Raw genomic sequence first — 24,463 nt, 5'->3', positions numbered from 1 at the left:
TTATAACCAGTCCCTTTTTGCTGTCAGCTTTTACTATTGTAAACAGTGGACAACTTTATATAGTAGCATAAATATCACTTCAGTCCTGTATAGTTTTTATATACCAGAGTCCTAGAATTAGAACTCCTCTGCCCCAGGGAATAGCTGTTGAATATTTTGGTAGCTAATTGCTCATTTGCTCTGGTACAGGTTTTGCCAGGTTTCCTCACCAGGACTATGTCTGAGGCCCATGTGCACCCAGCTTTGCCAACAGGGTGGACCATCAGTCTCAGTGGATATCAGAAGAGAGACAAGCTTGGCCCCATAAATGGGACCTTGAATGTGATAGATAGACAAGCTATTCTAGTAATCAACTTCAATAGCTTCTTGCAGGAGCCAAGGTGAATGAATTAACCAAGCATCGCCAAACTGCCCTCCATCTTGCTGCCCAGCAGGACCTGCCTACCATCTGCTCCGTTCTCCTAGAGAATGGAGTAGACTTTGCTGCTGTGGATGAGAATGGAAATAATGGTAATTCTTAGTCATTACTTTATGTACAGTTCTGTGTGCCTTGAGCAATCCCTGTTTTCTGGGAGTAGAGTTACGCTGCACCCTTGGATCTACTCTCCCCCTCAGGGAGGTTGGCTTGCATAGGTACAGAGTTGTGATGGGAAATGCTGTGGGCAGGGCATGCATCCTGCCACTGATGAGGGCTTGGACAGCCTCCCAGTATGATTGGTAACCCTGGAAGCCTAAAGTGACTTCTGAAACTGAAGTCTCACCTTTGAGACTTCTGAAACAGAAACAAAGATTTGCATTTATGACTCATTATTGTAGGTGGCAAAAGAAAGGAAAAGAAGGCTTTGTACATGGGGCCGGTCGCTATTCTGGCTGAGTCTCATTTAGACGGGGTTTGTGAGGGTGGGGAGAAACTGAGACTTTTCTGCATGTGCTCTGGGCTTGCACAGTAAGAGCATTTACTCCCCAGCTCTTCATCTTGCTGTCATGCATGGTCGACTCAACAACATCCGGGTTCTCCTGACAGAGTGCACAGTGGATGCTGAAGCCTTTAATCTGAGGTGAGTGTGTCTGAGAAACCTGGGCTCCAAGTCACCTGGCCTGTTTCTCAGAGCTAGCTATCACTAGTGCCACCCCTTATCCCTGATGCACACTGCAGAACTGGCCACTGAGGCACTTGATTACCTTTTGGTTCCATGGTATTTTTGTTTTTGTAAAAAAAAAAAAATACCTTTTAGAAAAACTTTTTTGACCTGTAAACGTCCCTTAGATTTATCTAGCATAACAGAGCTCAGGAAATTCCTTATCTTTTGTTGTGTGATGCCCATGGCAGATAACATCTAACTTTTTTTCCAACTTGTTTTATTAGAGGCCAGTCACCACTGCATATTTTGGGACAGTATGGCAAAGAGAATGCAGCAGCCATCTTTGATCTGTTCTTAGAGTGCATGCCTGAGTATCCTCTAGATAAACCAGATGCAGAAGGAAACACGGGTATGTAATAAAGTGTGTGAATGATCTGTCTCATTTGTGCAACTTGCCTCCAGGATAAACAAGAATGCAGGCTCATAAGGGCATTCAGCTCAGCGCATTTCATTTAGACACTCTCAAAATTGTGAAAGATCCCTTTCTTGGAATTTGGAGTATCTGACATCTGAAGTGCATCTACTGCTCTAGAGCCATACCCATGTTGAAACAGGCCTGCCCACCTGTTTTTATTGCCCTTGTCTACTTTTTATACAGTTAACCAGGCCCCTTCCCAAGTAGTCACCATGTTCATTTATTTAGCTTTCATGAGGTACTTTTGCATATGGTTTCATTGAACACTCACAACACCAGCCCATGAGTTAAGCAGTTCACGTAGTTGTGTCCCCATTTTTCAGATAGGGAAACAAGACTCAAAAAAGACAGGCTGAAGAGCAATCTCTTTCCCTCTAGTGGGTGCTTCTCTAAACACCTTGTTATTGCTGCATTCCCATTCATTCACATTCACTCCCACCTTAACTCCAGACAGAGCCTCCATGGCCTTTGACAGAAACGCAGTCACCACTGGGTACTCTGAACCTTAGCAGAGAATCAAATATTGTATCACCTGTTTTTTTAACTTTGGAAAGAGTTCTTACTGGCCTTGATACATGAATATGTTTTTTGAGCTGCCAGTGATAGGCCTGAACTTCAGAGGATTCAGCTGCTGGGAGTGAGCTGCTAGACTCAGCATATGCTCAGGGAGCATCACTGCTCAGGAGCAGGTCCACAGGCAGAAGGGAGAGAGGGGCTTCCAATTTACAGGTTTCACATGACTGACTGAGTAAATTTTCTAACCTCTCTGTGTTGATAATGGAAACAATAACTTTCCTCTTACTGCATCATTTTGAGAGTTAAGAATATAACTAAAGTATCTGGTAAAGCTAAGCAAAGTGAGCTATGGTTAGCTGAGATTGTTCTTAGAGAAGGCCAGTAGGATGGCTAGACCAGAATCTGAGTTTCATATTCCCTCAGGGCCCATACTTTCTTACAGGAGATAATCCATTCAGTAGAACATGTTTTTCTGGAACATATTCCCTACACTGATTTATTTATTTATTTATTTTGCCAGCATATGTATATAGTCATAGGTCTTCAGATTTCATTACATTTTATGAAAGCAATGCTACATGCCAGAGGAAGGAAGCTAAGACAACAATATATTTTTCCTTTAGTATTGGATCCTTACCTCAATTTTCTCATAGCCAAAGTTCTGTATGTGTGACTCCAGAACCATAGCTATTCTTGAATTCCTTGACTTATGGCTGGATCCTTCATTGGAAGGATCTTGTGGCTACAGATCCCCCATGGAAGTTTCATTAGCACCTCAGATCCCTATGTATCTTTGAGGACTTTCCTAACCAATGTTCTACCCTCAGCTATCCTCCACGCACCCTTTGGCAGTCCCTGGTTGGGGCCAGATGGGACGTAGCCTTACCTGTGGTTTTATTTTTCAGTGCTGCTCTTAGCATACATGAAAGGGAATGCCAACTTGTGCCGTGCCATCGTCCGATCTGGGGCTCGTCTTGGGGTGAATAATAACCAAGGTGTGAATATTTTCAACTACCAGGTTGCAACCAAGCAACTTCTGTTTAGACTATTAGGTGAGTGCCTCCTTTGTGCTCTTCTAGTGCAAGCACAGTTCAGTGTTGATTTTCTAGATGTATTGGTGATCCTTAAATCTCATAAGAACTTACTATAAGAACTGTTCATACCGTTTCCATACACCATATAGGGGTGTTTCTGTGAATGGGTAAAGGACCTTTGAATAATGTTGGAGAAGGTCATTGTTAGCAGTCTCTTTTCAGAGTAATTTGCAGTTTTCAGTTTCCCTGAACCTTCCAGAAATCCATAAGCACTAGGCAGGTCACCCTAACATACCTGCTGGTTGCTTGTCTACACACCTGTCCTCCTTTAGCTCAGTCAGTCTCTATAGCCTTAAAATGGCTTTGCTTCATTCCTCACTGACTCTTCCTTCTCCAGTTCCTTTTGTGGAGAGGAGTGCTTCATCTTAATTTCTTACTTGCATGTTTTTACTCCTTCTTGTTGAGGTGGTAGTAAGAATCAGAATACTTTCAGTGTGTGTTTTGTCATTATTTGGCAGTGGAGACCCCAGGCAGAGAAACATGCTCGGAAATACTTACAGCTATGTCATCTTCATGAGAGCGACTGGCACCAGCACAAAGTTGGTTGTGCAGAATCATTATTCAAGCATGGCATTTCAGTAGCCAGGATGAATGGATAAAGAACATGGATATATACAGTGGAATTCTCTTCAGCCATAAATAAGAATGAAATCTTGTTATGTGTAGTAACATGGATTAACTCTGAGGACATTATATTAAGTGAAATAAGCCAGGCACAGAAAGATACCAAATGTTCTCACTCATGTGTGAAAGCTAAAGAAGTTGATTTAAAGCTAGGTGCTATGGCACATGCCTGTAATTACAGTGACCTGGGAGGTGGAGGCAGGAGGAATGCAAGTTTGAGGCCAGCCTCAGGAATTCAGTGAGGCCCTGAACTACTTAATGACACCCTGACTAAAATTGAAAAGGGCTGGAACCAGGTGTGGTGGCGCATACCTGTAATCCCAGCAGCTCAGGAGACTGAGGCAGGAGGATCATGAGTTGGAAGCCTGCTTCAGCAACTTATCAAGGCCCTAAGCAACTCAGCGAGACTGTCTCTAAATAAAATACAAAAATGGGCTGGGGATCTGGCTCAGTGGTTAAGAGCCCCTGGGTTCACCCCAGTACAAAAAAGGTGGGGGGCTGGGGATGTAGCTCAGTGGTTGAGGGCCCCTAGGTTCAATCCCCAGTACAAAAAAAAAAAAATGTTGATTTCATGGAAGTAGAGAGAAGAAGAGTGATCACTAGATGCTACAAAGGGAACAGCAATTGAAGAACTGGGGGGAGAGGGGTGAATAAATACCAAAATACAACTAGAAGGAATAAGTTCTAGTGTTCTACAGCATAGTGGGGTGCTTAGTCTATGACCATTGGTTATATATTTTATAAAGAACTAGAAGAAAGGAATTCAAAGGTTCTCAACACAAAGAAATGATAAATGTTCCAGTAGAGGGAAATGCTAATTACCCTGATTTAATTATTGCACAGTATACATGTATTGAATTATCACATTGTAATCCATAAATATGTATAGTTATTATGTGTCAATTATAGTGTTTGTGATACCTAGTCTGCTTTAGTTTTCCAGGTGCCAGGCACTATGTTGGCCTTTTGAGAGCTTGGAGCAGACGGCCATTGTGTGCTTGTACTAGAAAGTGCTCAGTTAGAAGGTGACTGGCCCGTGTACTGCTCCCTCCCCTGAGCTTAGCCTCTCTCTACAGAGTGGTCAGCACAATACTTGGCGTGCAGTTAGAGCTCAGTACATAAATACTTGTAATGGGTTATCTCCACTGCTAACTCTCAGCTTGGAATGTGAAACAGCTCATATGCTCTAGTTCTTTCCTTAGGTCTCTTCTGTGCTGGTGGCCCCACCACACTCAGTCACTCCATCCACAAACTTGGGAATCCTCCCTGCCTCCCTCATATCCTGCACTCCTTTCAGGCCCCAAATCACAGATTCTGTCCCCTCAGTTTCTTTTGTCTTGGTCCTCTCTGCTATGTTCCCCTGATCACCCCTCTACCCCCAACCTCTCCAGCTGTGTGGTCTCTGCTTTCCCTACTGTACCTCATACTCCAGCTGCCCTGACTTATGTGTATCTCTGCCCAGGTGCTGCTGTTTCCCCTCCTTGAACAGTGTTACCTCCTCCCCCTGAACTGATGAGGCCTCATAATCCACAGTCTTCTCTGTGAGCTTTTCCTCGCCATGTTAGAACACATCATTCCTTTCCTTCTTCTCTCCCATCATGCTGCAGTGCTATTTACTGGTTTGTTTCCCTGCCCCCTCCACCCTGTGTCCTGCCTAGCACAGTCACCGTCTTGCAGGAACTAGTCTTTTGTGTGTATTACAGACATGCTGTCCAAGGAACCTCCATGGTGTGATGGCTCCAACTGCTACGAGTGCACTGCCAAGTTTGGAGTCACAACTCGCAAGCATCACTGGTAAGTCCTCTGTCATCTGCCTTTTTTATGATAAGCTATGAACTCTCCTGGGCAAAACTTGACCAAACGGAATGATGAAATGGCAGGATCAAACAGGGTCCTTCAGAGAGGTAGGCAGGGCAGAGAGCAGTCCAACTGGTGTCTTTCCTGATGGCTGCTACAGCACAAAGTTCTCATATAGTCTGTCAGGCCTGTCATTTGCCCTGGGCTTGTAGCAGAGCTGAGTTATTGCCCTCACAGTGTGCCTGAGTGCTGGCTGCTGTACTGAGAGGACTAAGGAGCTGTCCCTATTAAAGTGAACCATTTTGTTTGCTGAACTGCTCATTATCTTTAAATGAAGCCTTCTGTATTGCTTGAGCTTAATTATTGTCTAGAATTTTGTTTTTATGGACTAAAAATTATGCATGAATTGGAGTAACTTGGCTGGTAATTGGCAGAATTGGCCACAGAGCCTTGTCTGTTCCTATGCCCAACAGTCTCTTTGTGAGGATCCCTCTCATACTTCCTTTCTTTGCTTCCACAGTCGGCATTGCGGACGTCTGCTTTGCCATAAATGTTCTACCAAGGAAATTCCTATTATAAAGTTTGATCTGAACAAGCCTGTGCGAGTCTGCAACATTTGCTTTGATGTACTGACACTGGGTGGAGTCTCTTAGCTCCCAGGACGCCCAGGCCACATCCCCATCACCTCCCCAGCAGCTGCTCTGCTCACCAGCCTGCCCCTCCGGACCCCCACCTAGAGCAGGAGCTGGCAGTCGTCTTCCTGCGGCAATACTGGAACAATTAAGGACCGTGATCCCGTTTCGAATAATTCTGTATGATTGTCAGTATGTCAGACTGTGATTGAGTTCACTAGATGTCTCACTAATTGGACCAGGCCATTTAGCCTAAGTGGTAAACATGATAGGAATTAGACCCCATTCTGCTAGCAACATTCAAGGACACTTTGAGAACATTTTCCCTCCAGTAGCTTAGTGTCCATCTCAGAGCATTCCTAAGTCTTCCTGCCTGGGCTGGCTTACAAGGCAGAGCCTAACAGAGTGGGAAGCTGGCTGTATCATGAGAGCTGGCTTCACTCTAGGTTAAGTGGCTCTGGACTTTTCTGCGGTGTTTTCATAAAGTTAATAGGATCCTCTTACCCTGAAGTCTTTTCTTTTTTTCTTTTTCTTTTTTTAAGCTAAGCTGTATTTTTAGCAAGCTGCCCCTTTTAAAAAGGTGAAATCTTTCTAAACAGGGTTCAAAGATGAGAGCTGAAAAATCGTGGCCTTAACAACTGAAAGCTTTACTAGTGTTCATGCTGCCCAGGTGTCAGGAGTACAGTGTGGTGGCTTGACACCTCCTAGCAGCTGTCTCATTCTCTCGTCTTGCTGCGTCCTGTCTGTGGAGTCCTTAGTCACTCTGCCACTAAGTGAGTGGTGGAGGAAATGCACTTTTATTGTGCCGCACTTTTTATATAGCTGCATCATTGGTGATTCCTATTTAAAAATCCATAATCAAAAATAAACTCACACATTCTCCTCACAGCAGTGATTCTAATGTTCAGCTGTGGCTAAACCTCAGCCCACCCTAATCTTAGAGGAAACTCCTGCTGAGTGTCTCTTAGAGCAAGAGATTCATAAAGGCCAAGTTCCCAGAGGGGAGGATCAACAAGACTGCAGCCCTAAGGCCTTCTCCAGCCTCAGGCTGGCAGATCCCATCTCCTTGACATGAATGCTTCTTGCTGAAACCTTTCCCGGTTATGCTGTTAGTGCTGTTGATCCCAGTTCTGTGTAGCTTGCCTGCCCCAAAAGCCAATAGCTGAAGGCCCTGGCCAAATGTGTGCAAACCATTTTGGAAGGCTCTGACTTGATTGCTGATTGAGGCCTCCAGAACTCATTTGGGCCTTAGTTGCTGCTAGTACATACATCTATTGACTCTGAGGTGTTAAACTTCTTTTCTTTTGAAGGTTTGGCCAGTTTTTAAAAAATGCACATTGAAAAAGAAACTTTTACCACTGCTTTTTAATAATATTCAATTCTGAGATGAATAATATGTGCTATATAGTTATATTCAGAGATTAACAATCTCAAAAATACTGATTTTTTTCAGACACTTAATAACCACTACATTTTTTTTGCATTAATGAAGTATGGATATATGTGTAAAAGGGACTGAGTGTTATTTTGCAACATCCCTGTTTTGTTTGTTTCTCCTTTGGATAGTGGTATGTCCTCTATGTTGCTGTAGATTTAAACATTTTATTGCCTAAATATGTGTGTAAAATGCGCTGATAAACCAGAGTGCTACTTTTAAAAAATATTTCTGTGATTTATAAGATATATATGCTTTTTATGTTAATATGAGCTTGTGCACAATGTTTAAAAAAATGAGAAAAATTTCCCTTCACCCAGTCTGTGATATATTTCATACAGAATTTTTATAAAATATTTGACCAAGTTTTGGTAAATGACCATGTTTAAGTATGTGGTCAGTTTCCATTTTCTGTTGCCTGAAAAGGCCCACAAGAACATAGGGCTTCATTAGGTAGCTTGACATTTAGAAAGCAAAATAATTATGATTTAGATATGAATTGAGGTGGTCGGTACATACATACTTGTTCTTTTAATGTTCACAGTGGAAAGGAAAGGACAGGAATTCAATCAGGGATTGTTCTGCCCTTGCCCTCCCATGCCAGTTTCAATAAAAGTCTCACCTATACTTGCACTTAAAATCTTAAGATCATGTTTAAAATGTGTTGGTTCAAGCTTTTATTCAGAGTCCAGGGACAGCAATGATACTGACCAACCGTGGATGGGGGGGAACATTTTTTGAGTTCTGCACTGGTGCATTCATGTAGTGATAGAATAGGCCTCTTTCCCAAGTCTTAGGAAATCTCCCTAAATCTACTACACTGCTTGCTGCTCACTGGGCTGCACTCAGCAAGCTCCTTGAGGGGTATCTGCCCTGTGGGACCCCAACATACACTGCCCTGGCCAGGACCAGACACACTCTGTGTCCCTCTTATGCTCTTCATGCTGTCAAGACTTGACTACAAAACTGCCTAGCTGTTCTTGTTAAATTTTAATCAGTAGCTTGAGTACTAGTAGCAAAATTTAATTTTATTCATTTGGAAAGTTGCCAATTGTGAATGAATAGAGCAGGAAAAATAAACTTTGCTGAAATATAATTTGCTGCATCATTCAACATTGTTAATGCTGAATTAGCTCTGTAACTATCTCTTGCTCGTTGCCAGACTTAAGACAGAGGTACAAACCATGTGATATGTATAAATTGAATGGCTTAAACTAATTTGCCGTGATCCTCTAACTCAAAAATGTCCCACAAACTTAAGTGCCTACACTTAGGACTCTAGTTTCAGTTGTCTTTCCAGTGGTGTCTCACTGAATGATGTATTAGAACACATGTTCCATTTGCAGTTTTGTGCCTGTACACTGTCAACACCAATTATCAATTTAGTTGAGGCTGGATTAGATTGCTCAATTCACCTGCCACATTCTCTCCAAGGAGTGGGGTCCACATGACCATCAGTCCTCTACCTCAGAGCCTTCAGTCATTTCTGACCACCCTGATCAGCTTCGCCCTCTATACCCGAATGGGCCCCTGTGTGGAGCTCAGTGTGCATGTGGTCTCTCTATTCTTCCTGATTCACGTCTCATGTATTGTAAGAAATTGTTCCTATGTTAATCTTGTCCACAGGCATGGAGGGGAGGGAAGGCTTGGAAACAGGAAGATCACTGAGCTCCACTAGGTTTCCTTCATCCGGAGAAAAAGAACACTTCTGAATTATGTAATGCTTAGACCCGAGGCAAAGCAAACATCCAGGTGACAGTGGCATGCACAATTAAATGTACACTTCCATCATAGAAACACTTGCTTCCTTCACAAAAGCCCCAGAATAACCATGTGAAGCACCAGAGCTTCTCCTCCCAGCTGGAGAGAGGAGCCAGCAGAGAGAAAATGGTTACCCAGGCACTGAAAGCCACACTCACACCCTGTGGCAGTGATTTAGTGAAGAGCTGAGTGTCTGACCAGATATAAACAAAACACTTAAATCCCCAAAAGTTGTAGATGCCTTAAACATTTTCTTTGGAAGATCATCATCTGTACAGTTTCTCTTTTGTGTGGCGTAAATAATATATTAACCTGTTACAACTGACAACATTGGTTCTCTGTAACTAAGGAGTCTTGAGACTGCTTGACCTAATGACTTGCCTTTTTGGCAGATGTGTGGAGTTGGCTGTTCCATGACAACCCTGTGGTACCAAGGGCAAGGGCAGTAGCTGGGCAGAAACTGCAGGTACACATTTGGGTTGATCACCTTGGCTTCCACATCATTTGAGGTGGTGCTCAGTGTGGGATAATGGCATCATATAGGACCATGGCGCTTATGGGCTTTTTTTTTTTTTTTTTTTGAGTCTGTGTAATGGAATGTATTTTTCAAATACTGATATTTGGATTTTCTGTAACAATTCCTTATAATAAAATGAGGTAAAATTGTGCATTTCAAGTGGAAACTTTAATAAGACATTTGTAGTTACTTCTAATGCAGAAGTACCAATAAGCATTAAAAACAAACAAAAACTCTTGACATGTGAATAAATTACTTTTAACAGCTACCCTCTAGGAACATTTGAATTCCAACATTTTTCCGGAAACATACTGGTGATAACAAATCAGAAAGTAGCTATTTCACGGAAAGCAAGCAACTGCCTGAATTTCGGTGCTCTGGGTCCAGACTTTTTAGTGCATGGCAATGGGTGTGGTTGAAGTTGCATAATCCCAGTTCCTGATCCTATGGAAATTCCTCAAAGGATCCTGAAAATAACCCCTCTGGTTCCATTATTTAGGAGCAACTCAAGAAGATCCATTCAAGGTTTGAAGGAAAGTCTGGCACCACCGCTTCAGAGCAAACTATAGAAGGTTTAGGGGCTTACAAATTAAGATTTAGTGATTCATAAAACCCCTGTACAAATCTAGTAGCTCACCTGGCCCTCAAAACACTTTATTGCACTAACATTGTATTCCTTTTCTTTACCTTTCATTTTGCTTACTCCCCCAGTTCCAACCAGTTTTAATACAGCTTATTCTCCAATGTATTCTCTTGTGGTTAATAGGTACTATTAAGAACTTCCACTTAATCCCAAGTAATAATTTTTTTGTGCCAAGAATTGAACCCAGGAGTGCTTAACCACTAAACCACATCCCCAGCCCTTTTTGTTTTTTGAGACAGGGTCTTGCAAGTTGCTTATGACTGCTAAGTTGCTGAGGCTGGCTTTGAACTTGCAATCCTCCTGCCTCAGCCTCTTGAGCTGCTGAGATTACAGGTATGTGCCACCATGCCCAACAATCCCAAGTAATTCTAGTAGTTGTCCTTGAAGATAATCACCCTGTCACTGATGTGTAGCACAATTAGCAGCCTGGTGGATGTTGACTTTCATGTTTTTGCCCAACCAGGAAAGAGCACTGGGCTTTACTTCTGCTTTGTCATTGATTCGCTGATAGTATTAGGCAAGCTGCATAATTTTGTGCCTAAGTTTCCCTGTCTATATAATTGAGGTGACCAGAGTCTCCTAGCTCACAAGTCTGCCTGGAGGAAAATGATCAGTAGTCATTAATATGTCCTTCCTTTCTTCCAAGCACACAGGTTCTCGTGTTCTTACCCTAGGGCCTCTGGAGGAGGTTGATGGCTGCAATCTCTCTGCTGCCCACTTGACCAAATCTGGGGCCTCTAGCAGAACAGCAGAGTCTCAAGGGAGAGGGGTCCAGCTCAGGGTTGCCCTCAGAGGGACACAGCCCCAACCTTTCTGTGGGATTGAGGTTTTAGTTAGCAGCTTTTCCTAGAGCAAAGCAAGAGATGAGATGGGGGTTTTGACAGGCTTCATTATACAGTGACTGAGATGTCACTAAAAACCCAGACTCAGGGCTGGTGTTGTGTTCAATGGTAGCTTGCTTGCCTTGCATGCGTGGGGCACTGGGGTTCGATCCTCAGCACCATATAAATAAATAAATAAATAATAAAGGTATTGTTGTGTCCATCTATAACTAAAAAAAAATTTTTTTAAAAATCCAGACTCCTCTTAGTTTTGTGTTCATAGCAAACTGAATTCTCAGAATTGAAAGGCAGGTGATGAGATTACCTTCAACATGTTTGCAAGCAGTTGCCCAGCCTTTTTCTTTTGACACTGCTCACTGGTTTGGGGAAAAAAACCAGCTCAGTTCTGTCAACTTGATGGCTACTTTAATCATTGATAACAGCTATATAATGGCTGTTTGTGGTAGGAAGTAGGTATGGTAGCTAAGGAAATTCTACCTCTAGTAAAAGATGGAGAGAACTTTATGCCTCTTTTCTGGGCCATAAAATGGAAACCTCTCAAGGCTGACATGGAGATTAAATGAGAACAAAGCTCCTTGCACAGGGCACAGCCTGGCACAGTTGCCCAACACATTTTCTTCTACTTCCCTCAAGTCTGACTGAATGCTCAGCCTAAGCTGGACTTTCTGTGGCTTCCATCAGGAAGGGACTGCCCTTCTCTGCAGTTTTGCCCAGGGTTACCTTTACTGGAAAGAGAAGAGGCATTTCTCCATTAATCACAAGCTTATGACAGCCCTTCGAATCATGAATCATTTGCTCTAACATGAGGGAAGTTCTTTACCACTAAGTAAATGGTTGGTAGCAAAGGAGAAATGAGCTCTCATTGAGCAAGGAACTGAGCAGGTGCCCAAGGCTGGCCAATTTGTCCTGGAACGTGGGTTCAGAAGTTTTGCTTAAGTCAGAGACCAGGCACCTTCTAGGCTCTGCCAAAGTCCACTAAAGACACCTGTTTTGCTCCCTTTGCAGTTTGTTTTGAAGGGTCTACACATCTCTGGGCTTGTCCCTTACACTATCCCTGCACTCCTGCCCAAGAATGGCCTCTGGCTCCTCCACCATATAGTAAGTCCCAGAGGCTAGGATCTTCACTTTCCCCTATCCTCATGCAATTCAATGCCTCTCCTATAGTAAGGTTTTTTGTTTTGTTTTCTGGTGCCAGGCACACTCAACCACTGAGCCACATCCCTAGCCCTATTTTATAATTTATTTAATGAGATAGGGTCTCACTGAGTTGCTGAGGCTGGCTTAAGAAATCCCTGCCTCAGCCTCCAGGCCACTGGGATTACAGGGCCTGCACCACATCACCCAGCCTTAGTAGGAACTTAGTAAGGTCTTAATGGTACTTGCTGAATGACCAAAGGAGTGATTAGTTTCCAGTTAACCTGGAATTGAAGGCAGTTTCCAGTCAACAGAGGAGCCTCAGGCACTGACCTCAGAGCTGCGGGAAACTCAGAACAAGGTCCTAATTTCAGCTCTCCTGCTTTCTGCTTCTGCCCCCAGGGAGAGCAGACATGCAGAAATGTGGTGGAATGGAAATAGCACTGAATCAGGAGTCAAAAACCGAATTCCAGGCTCAGCTGCATTGCTCTGGCATCTTAAATTTAGGGGGCCTTAGTTGCCTCATTGCCAAAATAGATCTAACCCTGTGCCCTTGCCACATGTTGAGGACTGTGAATATGTGTGTACAAAGCTGAAGAACCTGCGCTTCTGTCCTCAGTGTGATTCACTGAAAAGAGGCTGATAGGAAATGCATGGCTAAAGCACACTGATATATTCTTATGGGAGTGAACAGAGTGCTATGAGAACTTAGGGAAAATGCATTTAGATCCAGCCTCTGGGCCAGTGGTTAATGAAGGCATCCTAGAGAGGCTGGATTTTGAAGAAAAAAAGCAGAGAAGATATTGTTCTAGGCAGAGGAAACCACATGTGTGAAGGCATTGTAGGCATAATACTTTGAGAGGAAGGCTGGAGAGCAGATATACATGGGAGGATACAGGAGATACAGGGACTAGAAGGAGATAGGCTACAGAAAAGCCACCTTTGCAAAGGTTTTGGAGATCTGGTACTTAGTTCTCCTAGATGTAGGGAGCCACTGAGGCTTCACTGGGGTATGGTGAGCCCTGTCATCGCCAGGAAAGATGACTTGCAGCAGTGAGGAGGAAGGAGTGTGGACTCCTGCAGTAGTTCCAGAATAGTTCAGGAATAGATACAGGAATGGCAAGAGAACTGAGGAAGTAGGACTTGCAGGATTTGGAGAGTGGTGGGAAGGAGGGAGGAAGGAGCTATGACCAATTGCCAGGACTTTTTCTTGGGGTCAGGTGGAGATGGAGGTGCTGCTCTCCTGGAGAACAAGGGCTGTGGGTGGAATGATGAAAACAGTATCAAACACGGGGAAGACTCTGGAAAGCTGCTCATTCTGGAGGTAAAGCCTGGCAGTAAAAGTGGCTGCTGAAATAGGAGGGAGGAGAGCCAGTAGAAAGAGGTTCATGGGAAAGGCCAGGTGTTCAAGGAGACTGAGAAGGAAGAGTCAGAGAAAAGGAAACCAGGATAAAGCCAAAAGGGTTCCATGGAGGACCTCATGGTCAACAGGATCAAGAGCTCAAGTTAGATAAGAACTGACTGTGACTATGGTGTTTACCAGTACAGAATTGATCTTGCTACTGAGTAGAGAAGGCAGGTGACTGCTACATAGCAAATGAGGGTTGAAAAACAAAGATCCTGAGTATAAGCTATTCTTTCAAAATGCTTGGCTGTAATAGGAAGTAGTTATGATAATTACCCACTACCATGGGGTTGAGGGACAGTATTTTATTTGTGATGTCATAGAAGTGACCTCTTTAATGCATACTCAAAGGGAAGGGCAAGAGACAGGAAGAGGTACAGGTCTAGGTGGGGTAGGCCTGGGGTGGGGATGGAGAGAGAGCTGAGGGGAAGGCTCAGATAAGGCAAGCCCACAACCTGTAACAGCATCAGTCTTCATGTCCTTATCTGTGAACCAGAAACATTCCTTGCCCTCATCTACTTAATAAGAATTCAAGAAATAACTGAGAGGGCTGGGGATATAACTCAGTTGGTAAAGTGCTTGCCTCTCATGCACAAGGCCATGGATTCAATCCCCAGCACCACAAAAAGAAAAAAAAAAAAAAAAAGGTAACAGAGTATGAAATTTGTCAAGTGTAGGTGATTACAGAGGACCTTAGACATACACACTGCTGGACAGGTTGTAAGCCCAGCCACTTTGAGTCAGGGCTCTTTGCAATGACATTTGCAGTCTTGCCTAGATGTTGATGTTAGGCTAATCACTTAACTTTATAGCAAAACTACCTTTCAATCACTATGCAGACTTCTCCCATTATAAACACACCACACCTGATTTTAAGTGTTTAAAAGAATATCCTTGCTTTAAATTGTTATTTTGTTCAGAGACACATGGATTTACTGTAGCCATGTATATGCAAAAACTTTCCAATTCCAGAATTGGCCTACCCCATTTTATTATCCATGCTTATTGCAGGAGCTCTAATCAAGCCAACGGGCTTTGGGTTGTAAATTCAAGTTTGCCTTGGGGTGGAAATCAGAAGAAAAGTCATGAAAGTCAGTGATCACAAGTGTTCTGCCTTCTGCTGGTGCTGTTAACCTGCACAGTTTTTTGGGTTGTATCTGCTGAGACACTGCCCCTTTCTGCCACTGCTTCAGATGCTGACAGAGCTGGGGTTATGGGCAGGGCCCAGGCCGGCAGCTGATTAGGCAGCTTGGGAGTCCACAGGAAAGAAAGCTCAGAGCTTTCCCCTTGTTTATCCCATTATTTCTGAATTGGTCATATCTGTGCCCATTAATTTCTGAGGGCTCTGAAGGAAGGTCACAAATAGGCCTAGGAGGAATAGTGTCAGAACAGGCAGACAAGTATGAGGCTGGCTGCCAATCTCTTGCCTGTCACCAGAATGGGGAGCCCATGGTGAGGCACATTTGCAGGATGTGGTCAGATTCCTTCAAGACCTTTCTGTGTCTTGCCAGGGGCCATCCTAGGACACAGGAGCATAAGTTCTCGGCAGGGTTCCCTGTGTTATCAAGATTCAGGGTGTCAGCTTAGAGTGGGAAGGAGCATGTGATGGCCAGAGGTGGGCAGCCTGTGTATTCCCCCAAGTTGGGGTCATCCAAGTCCCCACGATTTGTGTGTGTAGGGTTGTCAGGCAGCTGGTCACTAGGGGGGCCGGTTGTTCTCACACATACACAGCGGGGTTCCTTGGCTCCTGGCTTATATAGCTTTCTGGGGACACCAATCCAGTCTCTGCTCACACCTCCACTATGGACAGAAAAAAAGAGGTCTCTTTAGTGAGTTTTTCTGTGACAAAGAGCAAAGAAAGTAGCCAGTGAGAACTTATGAAAAGGAGAAGCTATTCCACTTCCTACCTTAGTGCTATCCCAAGCTGCATTATGCAACATTCAGCCCAAGCCTTCTTGCTCTCCTGACTTCCTCCAGCTTCCCCTGCATGGCACCAACACTACTTTCTCCGGGTCAAAGACAGTGCCCATTGTCCCTTTCACTGCTCTTTGGCTGTTGCTTAGTGCCTTTGAAAAACGCACCACCTCTTCCCTGTAGGATGCTGATAGCTGGGAAAGGATCCCACCTTTGGGCATGTAAGCTTCTCTTCTCTAGTCCCCATTCTATCCCAGTGCAGGACATCTTAACTCTAGGGCCTGGGAACTTGGTGGGAATTGGGCAACTTGGTAGGTCTTGGCCAGCTAAGTCAGCCTTCTCTGGGAGCCACTCACATCAAGAGTTGTTGCCAGCTGTACTGGTCCTTGTATAGGCCTAGCTCTTGATGCCACCAGGCTTCAGAGATAAGAGGATTCAGCTCGGCCCAACATAGTCTGGCAACCTCCTGTCCTAGACAGAGTCCTAACTCATGTTAGGGTACCGAATTCTGTGTCTTGTGGACTCAGAGGTCTTGCGAAAGGAAAATGAGATTCTTAGAATTGATACCTCATATATGTTCCAGTGCCTGGGACCAGGATTACTTGCTATCAGAAAAACTGCTACCCAGTTAGAAACCATCCCACTTGTAGCTTACCTAAGAACAAGGTTGTTAGGGCCCCAAATACCTCCTTCCCATCTAGCCATCCATTCCACTGGTGATCCTTACTCCATATCTGAGTCCTATCTTCAGAGCTCATTTCTCTCAGAGACACACATTTCTCTCATAAACAACAAACTGGGCTGAGGCTCAGGGATAGGGCCCACACATTCACTTGAGCAGCTCAGTCCTGAAAGCAAGGCAGGGTTCAGAAGACAGACGAGAGGGAGAGGGAGGCAGGCTTTCCAGCAGAGCACAGGCAAGCATCTAAATGTACTCCATAGGCCCCTGGGATGACCTATGGCAGCCAAGTGTTCTCAGGCCACCTGCATTGGAACTTGTGCTCCAGGAAAGCCCACTCAGATCCCAGCTCCTCCCCCTAAAGTGCAAAGGCCAGGTTCTCACATGACACTAGAGAAGCTGAATCTTCAAAAATGGTGTTCAGGAGAGAAAGGCCTTTCCTTCCTGCACCTTCCTTTACCCCACTCCTCTAATGGGTGATGATATAGTAGCAGGGTCTAGGGAATACTGGTAGCTTGACTGCTTGCTTTTGTCCACACAGTGAGCCACCTGCCCTGCAGAAGAGGGTGTTTAGCACTTAGGGATGTGAACTCCCCCCAACAGTCCCTGTCCCTTTTCAGTAAGAACTGGACTCATTTTGAGGTCTTTGAGGCTAGAAAGTTTGTCCAATTTCTGGTTTCTTTTGTCCCTTTAGTAAAGCTAAAGGCAATTTGAGAGTCTTGAGTTGAACCTCAAGTCTGGCTGGCCTCATGATTAAAGTAGTAAAAACACCAGTTTCTCCAGCTTCCCAAATCAAACCGGAACAATCTCTGTGGCATCATTTCTAATCAGGCTCACCTCACTTTGTTCTTGCAGGGAAAGACTTTTCCATCTAGCCTGTACCTCCTGGAATTACTCAGAATGTGCAGTGCCTTTAAAGGGCATCATGGCATGGGCCATCTTCCCATCCTTTTCTCCAGCAGGCAGGAATAATGTGCACTGGCAGACAAGAAACCCAAATCATAGTTGGCTGAATGTGTCAAAGCAAGTGAGAAACAATACTCATGCCTGTTCCTCACTGCCAGACCCCCAGGGTCTTGGGGCAGGGGACAGTGGGAGATACTCAAATCTCAGATCCAAGTCTGAATCCTAGTGTTACTCAATCATTTGGAAGAAGATCCCACCATCAGTCATTTTTTTAAATTCCCCAGAAGATCTAACATGCAACCAAAGTTGAGTCACTATTATAGAGCACATGTATTTTGAAAAAGTTCCCTGGGTTAACAATTCATGGATTCCCTGAACAATGCAGGCAGGACAGCCTAGAAGTTCGATTTGGATAAGAGATGGAAGGGAGCAGAAGCTGGCTTACCTCTTTTGGGAACACCAGAAGCGGCTACCCTTGGTGGCACTCCACTCAGCATTGCAGGGTGGGAACTTCTGCTTCTCTTTCTGTTCCCGTTTATTTGCCTCCAGGCCTTTGACCATCATGGCTTCCACCTGAATCAGTTCTGGGGTTGGCTGCCCATCTTCTCCATAGAACCTTCCTATCACCCTTCCTGTGGTGACAGGAGAGCTGAAGTCAGAGTAAAAGTTGGGGAGAAGCATGAAAAGATGCTGAGCCATTTGAATCAAGCTCAAGTTCCCAGGGGTTTGGAATTCAGTGCACTACAATAGCCTGTTGGGTACTTGCTTATTGAGAACTTGTACTAGAGACACTTTGTGCGAGTGCACGCACGTATGTGCATATGTGTGAATGTAGTGCTGGGGATCAAACTCCAGGTTTTGTACATGCTAGGCAAGCTCTCTACCACTGAGCTACACCACAGCCCTGGAAGGACTTTTGGTGCTTTCTCAGTCTCTGTCAGCATCCTACAAGACTCCATCCATATAAGCATCCCTTTTCTGTCTGAACTATCTTCCAGTGCAGAAATTCCTGAATCTTTCTTGCCTCCAGACATTGGTTCCCTGAAGGTAGAACACTGTGTGATTCATTTACTAATGCTTTACAAAGCTTAGGGCACACAATAGGTATTCAACAAATGTTTGAATGAATAGCTTATTGGTTTACATTTGTGTAACTCAATTCTGCTCAAATCAAACTATTTACAAGTTATTTACTGAGCAATTACTTTGTATCAGACACTATGCTATATACTTTTATACTTACTTTGTATCAGCACTTCACCAACAGTTTAAAATCCCCATAGCAACCTATCTGAGAGAAATAATTGTTTTCATATCTATAAGACAGAAATTAGGAGATCCAGCAACTAGGGAAGGCTATGAAGCTAGTAAGAAGTCTGGCCTGATGCCCACTTTCTCCCCTTCAATGGCTCAGGCTTTCAGTGGACATGACTGGAAACTGGTTTTAATTTAAAATGCCTGTCAAAATTAAAGTCCAAACTATGGCAGCAGCTAGCAAGTGGTCTGCAGCCTACAGGCCAGAACCAAAACAGATCAGTTCTCCTTGGGTGCAGGGTCCTAATGTGTCCAAGTCTTGAGGTAAAAATGGCCATCACAGCCAGCTTCTGTCACAGGGCAAGGGAAACAACAGAAAGCACTTCTGTAAGGTTTGATTACATAGGTGGTATTATGTGTTGCCTGTCCCCAGCTGTGTGTGTCCTACCTCTGCAGTCACCAAGAACTGACTCAGATTCCACTGGCACGTATATTCTACATGTTCAGGATTCCGTGCATGTCAAGTCCAATCCCTCCCTGACTTCCTCAAATCTTTTTATGTCACTTCTGGCCTCTGTTATTTGGATGAGGAGCCTGGGATCTCTCTGACTCCCCCTCTTTCACATCCAAATATATACTTCCCTTAATTCATGTCAAATCCATTAGTGAATCTTGTCAATCCTACTTCTAAAACATATCTCAATTCTGTCCATTCCTTTCCATTTCTACCACTACTATCTTAAACCAAACCACAGACTGTGACAATAGCCTCCCAAAAAGTCTCTGTGTCATCTCAGGCCCCCCTACAGTTCTTTATCCACAAAGTATTTGGACAAAACATGAATTGAGCCTGACATGGCGAAGCACACTTGCAATCCCAGCTACTTGGGAGGCCAAGGCAGAAGGATCATAAGGTCAGGGATGGCAACTTAATGAGACTGTGTCTCAAAATGAAAAATAAAATAGACTGAGGATGTAGTTCAATGATAGAATACCCTGGGTTCAACACCCAAGATGAATGGATTGATAGACAAGACATATAGATAAATAAACATGCATCTTACCATGTCATTTCTATGCCTATTTAAAACCCTAGAATGGCTTCCTAAAATACAAATTTCTTAGCCTTCCCAGCTCTCAGTGCCCTTGAAGGAATCTATTGTTAGCAGTGTCTTAGGACACTGTTAGTTATCTTTTCATTTAAGATGAGTTCCCTCATGTATCACCAGTAATTACACAATTGCCTTTAACAAATATTCACTCCTTCTTTCATCCAATCATTCGTACTGGTGGAAAAAACCAGGGGTTCTTTACTGCTGAGCTACATCCACAGCCCTTTTTATTTTTTTGAGACAGGGTCTCACTAAGTTGCTGAAGCTGGCCTTGAACCTGTGATCCTCCTGTCTTAGCCTCGTGAGTTGCTGAGATTACAGGTGTGTGCCTCACATCCAGCTAAAAAATGTCTGATTAGCATAACTTCCACCCTGGAGACAGTTCACTTAAGATTTTGGGTCTCCTTAGAGAGCAAAATAAAAGGGTACTGTCAAACTGCACACCAATTTTTAGACTTCAAGCTTCCTGGCTGTGTGCTGAAGCTAGATGCCTGAAAAGAGTAAGACAGTGAAGCTGCCCTCCTGGAGCTGGCTTAGTTCAAGAATGGGACAGGCACCCATCGGCTTTGGGCACCTGAGGCTAAGGCAAAATGGTTTGGCAATCCTCTTCCATGACTGTGATAAAAACAGATGCCCATCCATCTCCATCAGGGGCTCACTGCCACACTGAAAAATCCAGAGCTGGTTTTCAGATTTGGGGTGGGAGGATGCTGGGGATGAAACCCATGGTCTCATGCATGCTAAGCAAGAACTCCACACTGAACTACATTAAAATATTTTTAAAAATATATAAAATTTTTCATATTTTAACCTTTAGCCCAATTCATAAATAAATCTGGCCTTTTGAAAAACATTGCAGAACAACCAAGTGAAATCTATGGAAATGACCTGTGGACTACCCACCAACAAAAACATAATTCTTCTCATAGAATAAAATCCAATTTTGAAGTATCAGCATCTCAGAGAAGGACAGATCAATTACATCATCCACAAGGCCTGCTTCAGTGTAGTCTCCAGTCACAAATGCTCTGGATGCATCTCGGCCTGCAGGAGAGAAGTTTCCAACAGATTCAGTTGTAAATTACCAACACTGTATGAACTTAAAAATTTCTTTTCAAAAGATTGTCCTGATAACCCCTTTCTCCAGGAAATGTAATCTCCCTCCTCTGTGATAGACACCCCTGAATCTGGAAAATACATTTCTTTGACATTTGGCACATTCTTTCATTTACTTTCAGTAACATTTAATACAGCTGACCACTTCCTTTGGCTTCCATGATGCTACCTTCCTGGTTTTCTTCCTCTTTTTTTAGCTCCTGTCACAAGCCTCAGGGAATGATTATTGTCTACACCCTCTCACTTGACAACCTTATTCATGCTTCTGTTTTCAAATTCTACCTGTATGTCAAAGATCACCAAAGTTGTATCTTTAGTTTAGACCTCTCTTGGGTACCAGACCTATATATCCAACTACCTACTCACCATCACTCAGTCATCTTACAGACATCACAAGTTCAAAATGTTCACAGTGAACTAATAGTCATCAGCAACTCCTACCCCAGGAAACCTGCACCTACTCTAGTTTTTCCTATCTCAGTAAATGTCAACCATTCCAGGAATGTGATCCTTGACACCTCCTTCACCCCTCACAAGTACTCAGTGCCCAAGTCCTATTTTTCCTTCCAAAAAAATTCTTGTATCTACTTGTCTCCACATGCCACCAAACAAGCCCAGGCTGCCATCAGCTCACATCTAAACTGTCACAGCAGACACCTAGCAGATTTTTCCACATTCATTCTTGCCCCACAAATATATTCTCCATATAACACTTAGACTTTCCTTTTTTGCAGTGCTGTGGATCAAACCCAGGGCCCTGCACATGCTAGGCAAGCATTCTACCACTAAGCTACATCCCCAACCCAAGAATGATATTTTAAACATGAATTCATTATGTCATTCCTCTGCCCCGCCCCCCCCCCCATATCCTGAATAACTTTCCTTTGTCCTGTGGCAATGTCCAAAGTTCTTAACATGTCATGCAACAATGGCTTCCCTGCACTAATGACTGCCCATCTGGCCTCACCACTTTCTACATTATTCACTATATGCATACATGTGCGCATGCTTTTTCTTTGTCTTTCTCTCCGTCTCCTCAGCTAGGTTAGGGTCCCTGATAAAACTAGTCTTTTTTAATGATTATCACAAAATAATTCATTAATTGCATAATTCACTTAATGTCTTGTCTTTTCTATTACTAGCCTGTACATTTTATCAAGGAAAAGAACACCCAACCTCATTTAATATTGATTCTTCAGTGTCTGGTATAGTGCCTAATCTTGAGTCAAGTTCCCAATAGCTATGGACTGAATGAAATCTATAGATTTTCTTTTTTGCTATTGGGGATTGAACTCAGGAGCACTTGTCCACTGAGCCATATCCCAAACCCATTTTTGCATTTTATTTAGAGACAGGGTCTCACTGAGTTTCTTAGCACCTCACTGTTGAACTTGGAAATCTATACATTTAAAGCCAACTGATTGTTAACAAAAGTGCCCAGACAATTCAAAGGAAAAGAATAGTCTTTTCAACAAATGGGTGCTGGAACATGTGAAGAGCCACAAGCAAAAGAATGAAATTGGACCCCTACTTCATACCATATACAAAATTAACTTAAAATATGCCGCAGTCTGGCTGGGCACGAAATAACCGGGAGGTCACAAGCCACTTGTAGGTTCAAACAGGAACTACTTTATTGCCCAAACCCCACGGGAACACAACCGGAACTCCACCGAAACTCCAAGAGAACCAACGGGAACTCCGAGAACTCAAAAGTAGCAGGCACCTGAGCCGCCTTATTGCCGGAAAGCAGAGGTTCATATACACAACTGAACACACAGCTTGCTTCAATTTAGCAACATCCAGTTACAGCAATCAGTCATTATCCCAATAACCATACACAGCTTAACTTAACCATCATCATCCTAATGGCTTGCTGGCATTGCCTCTCAACCACTCCTTCTGGCAAAATGCCAGGCGCCACCTTGACTTGGTTGTGGCTCCCAACTTCAATAGATCAAAGACTTGAATTTTTCAGTTAAAACTATAAAGCTCTTGGAATAAAACAGATGTAAATCTTTGTGATCTTAACTGGGCAATGATTTCTTAGGATGTCAAAAGCACAATCAAAGGAAATAGATAAATTGAATTTGATCAAAATTTAAAACTTTTGTACATCAAATGTCATGATTAAGAAAATGAAGGGGCTGGAGTGTAGCTCCAAGGGAAAGCACTTGCCTAGCATGAAGAAGGCCCTTGATTTGATCTTCAGGATTGCCAAAAAATAAATATTTTTTTAAATGAAAAGATAACCTACAGAATGGGAGAATACACTTACAAATCATATATCTGATAAAAGTCTAGCAGCCATAATATAAAGAACTCTTACAACTCAAAAATCAATACGATACAGTTGAAAAACAAAGGATTTGAATAGACCTTTCTCCAAAGATACACAACTGCTCATTAAGTTCATAGCTTAACACTGTTAACTATTAGGGAAATGCAAATAATCAAGATCTCAGTGAGATACTGCTTCAAACTCACTAAAATGACTATAGTAAAAGAGACTTAAAGAATTTTGGTGAGAATGTGGAGAAACTGAAACAAATTTTTTTCCTGGTGGGATTATACAATGGTGCAGCCATTGCATATTTGGCAGTTTACAAAAAAGTTAAACACAGATTTATCATAATAGCTATTCTGCTTCTTGGTATATACCCAAGAAAACTAAAAACATACATTCACACAAAATCTTATACTCAAATGTGCCTACGCATGCTGCACATAACTGTCCTAGACAAAAAAGGAAAAAGAATCCAAAAAGTTCGTCATAGATAAAAGATGGCATATCAACACAGTGGAATATTATTTAGCTAGAAAAAGGGATGATGTATGGATACACAATGACACATTACGGATGAAACTTGAAAACATTACCCTAAGTAAAAGAAGCCAAGCAAAAAAAGACAACATATATGATTCTATTTACATGAAATGCATAGAATAGGTCAATGTATAGAAGCAAAGTAGGTAGGAGTTGCCAGGAGTGGGGGCAGGAGGGAACAGAGTATGACTGCTAATGGATATGGATTTTCTTTTTGGGTGGTAAAAATGTTCTGGAATTAGTGATGTTTGTACGAGTTTCTAACTTAAAAAAACCCCACTGAATTGTATACTTAAAGGGACATGTTTTCTGTGGATCATATCAATAAAAATATAGCAAATAAAAAAAATGAATAAATGAATGTCTCATTCCCTACCAGACTATGTGGGCATCTAATTTCTTAATCCTCAGGATCTACTGTAAGGTAGAACACATGGTAGCAGTCAATAGTTGGATATTTAATGAATATCAGGCAAACAGGAACTCAGAGCTCAGTGCAAAAGAAAAAGAATCACCTCAGAAATCAAAGGTTTTTTTGCCCATACTTGTGCAGACATCCATGACAAGTGAATTAGCATGTAGCAGGACAGTGTACCAAAAAGTGCTCTCAACTGGCAAGTACAAAATAAAAAACAGCTCTGCTAGGTAGCCCCTGGATAAGATGCGCCCCTTGCTGGAATGTGTGCTGAGCTTGGAGA

The 24,463-nt window shown here is 43.1% G+C and overlaps 2 protein-coding genes across 14 annotated transcripts in view; one reads left to right on the top strand and one right to left on the bottom strand.

Annotated features, from left to right (window-relative positions):
* Ankfy1 (ankyrin repeat and FYVE domain containing 1) overlaps positions 1–18,089 on the top strand; it is a 98,346-nt gene extending 80,257 nt beyond the window's left edge. For all 9 annotated transcript variants that reach the window (XM_005337316.4, XM_040269532.2, XM_040269531.2 and 6 more), the window contains 6 exons: positions 363–510; positions 968–1,058; positions 1,367–1,491; positions 2,979–3,125; positions 5,495–5,585; positions 6,109–18,089. In XM_005337316.4, coding sequence (XP_005337373.1) covers positions 363–510; positions 968–1,058; positions 1,367–1,491; positions 2,979–3,125; positions 5,495–5,585; positions 6,109–6,241 — 735 coding nt within the window. In that variant the 3' untranslated portion in view covers positions 6,242–18,089. The remainder of the gene's footprint in view (positions 1–362; positions 511–967; positions 1,059–1,366; positions 1,492–2,978; positions 3,126–5,494; positions 5,586–6,108) is intronic.
* The window catches only part of Cyb5d2 (cytochrome b5 domain containing 2), a 44,956-nt gene that overhangs the window by 18,331 nt on the left and 2,162 nt on the right, over positions 1–24,463 (bottom strand). For 4 of the 5 annotated variants that reach the window (XM_021734582.3, XM_021734583.3, XM_013363802.4 and 1 more), the window contains exons 2-4: positions 20,726–20,866; positions 17,902–18,088; positions 14,932–15,757 (exon numbers count right to left, since the gene is read on the bottom strand). In XM_021734582.3, coding sequence (XP_021590257.1) covers positions 15,541–15,757; positions 17,902–18,088; positions 20,726–20,780 — 459 coding nt within the window. In that variant the 5' untranslated portion in view covers positions 20,781–20,866 and the 3' untranslated portion in view covers positions 14,932–15,540. Of the gene's footprint in view, positions 1–14,931; positions 15,758–17,901; positions 18,089–20,725; positions 20,867–24,463 lie in introns of those variants that run through there. The other variant, XM_078042689.1, reaches the window with a different exon arrangement.

Source organism: Ictidomys tridecemlineatus, chromosome 3 (genome assembly GCF_052094955.1).
Source record: "Ictidomys tridecemlineatus isolate mIctTri1 chromosome 3, mIctTri1.hap1, whole genome shotgun sequence".
Classification (NCBI taxonomy): Eukaryota; Metazoa; Chordata; class Mammalia; order Rodentia; family Sciuridae; genus Ictidomys; species Ictidomys tridecemlineatus.
This window is presented reverse-complemented; position numbering and strand designations above follow the sequence as displayed.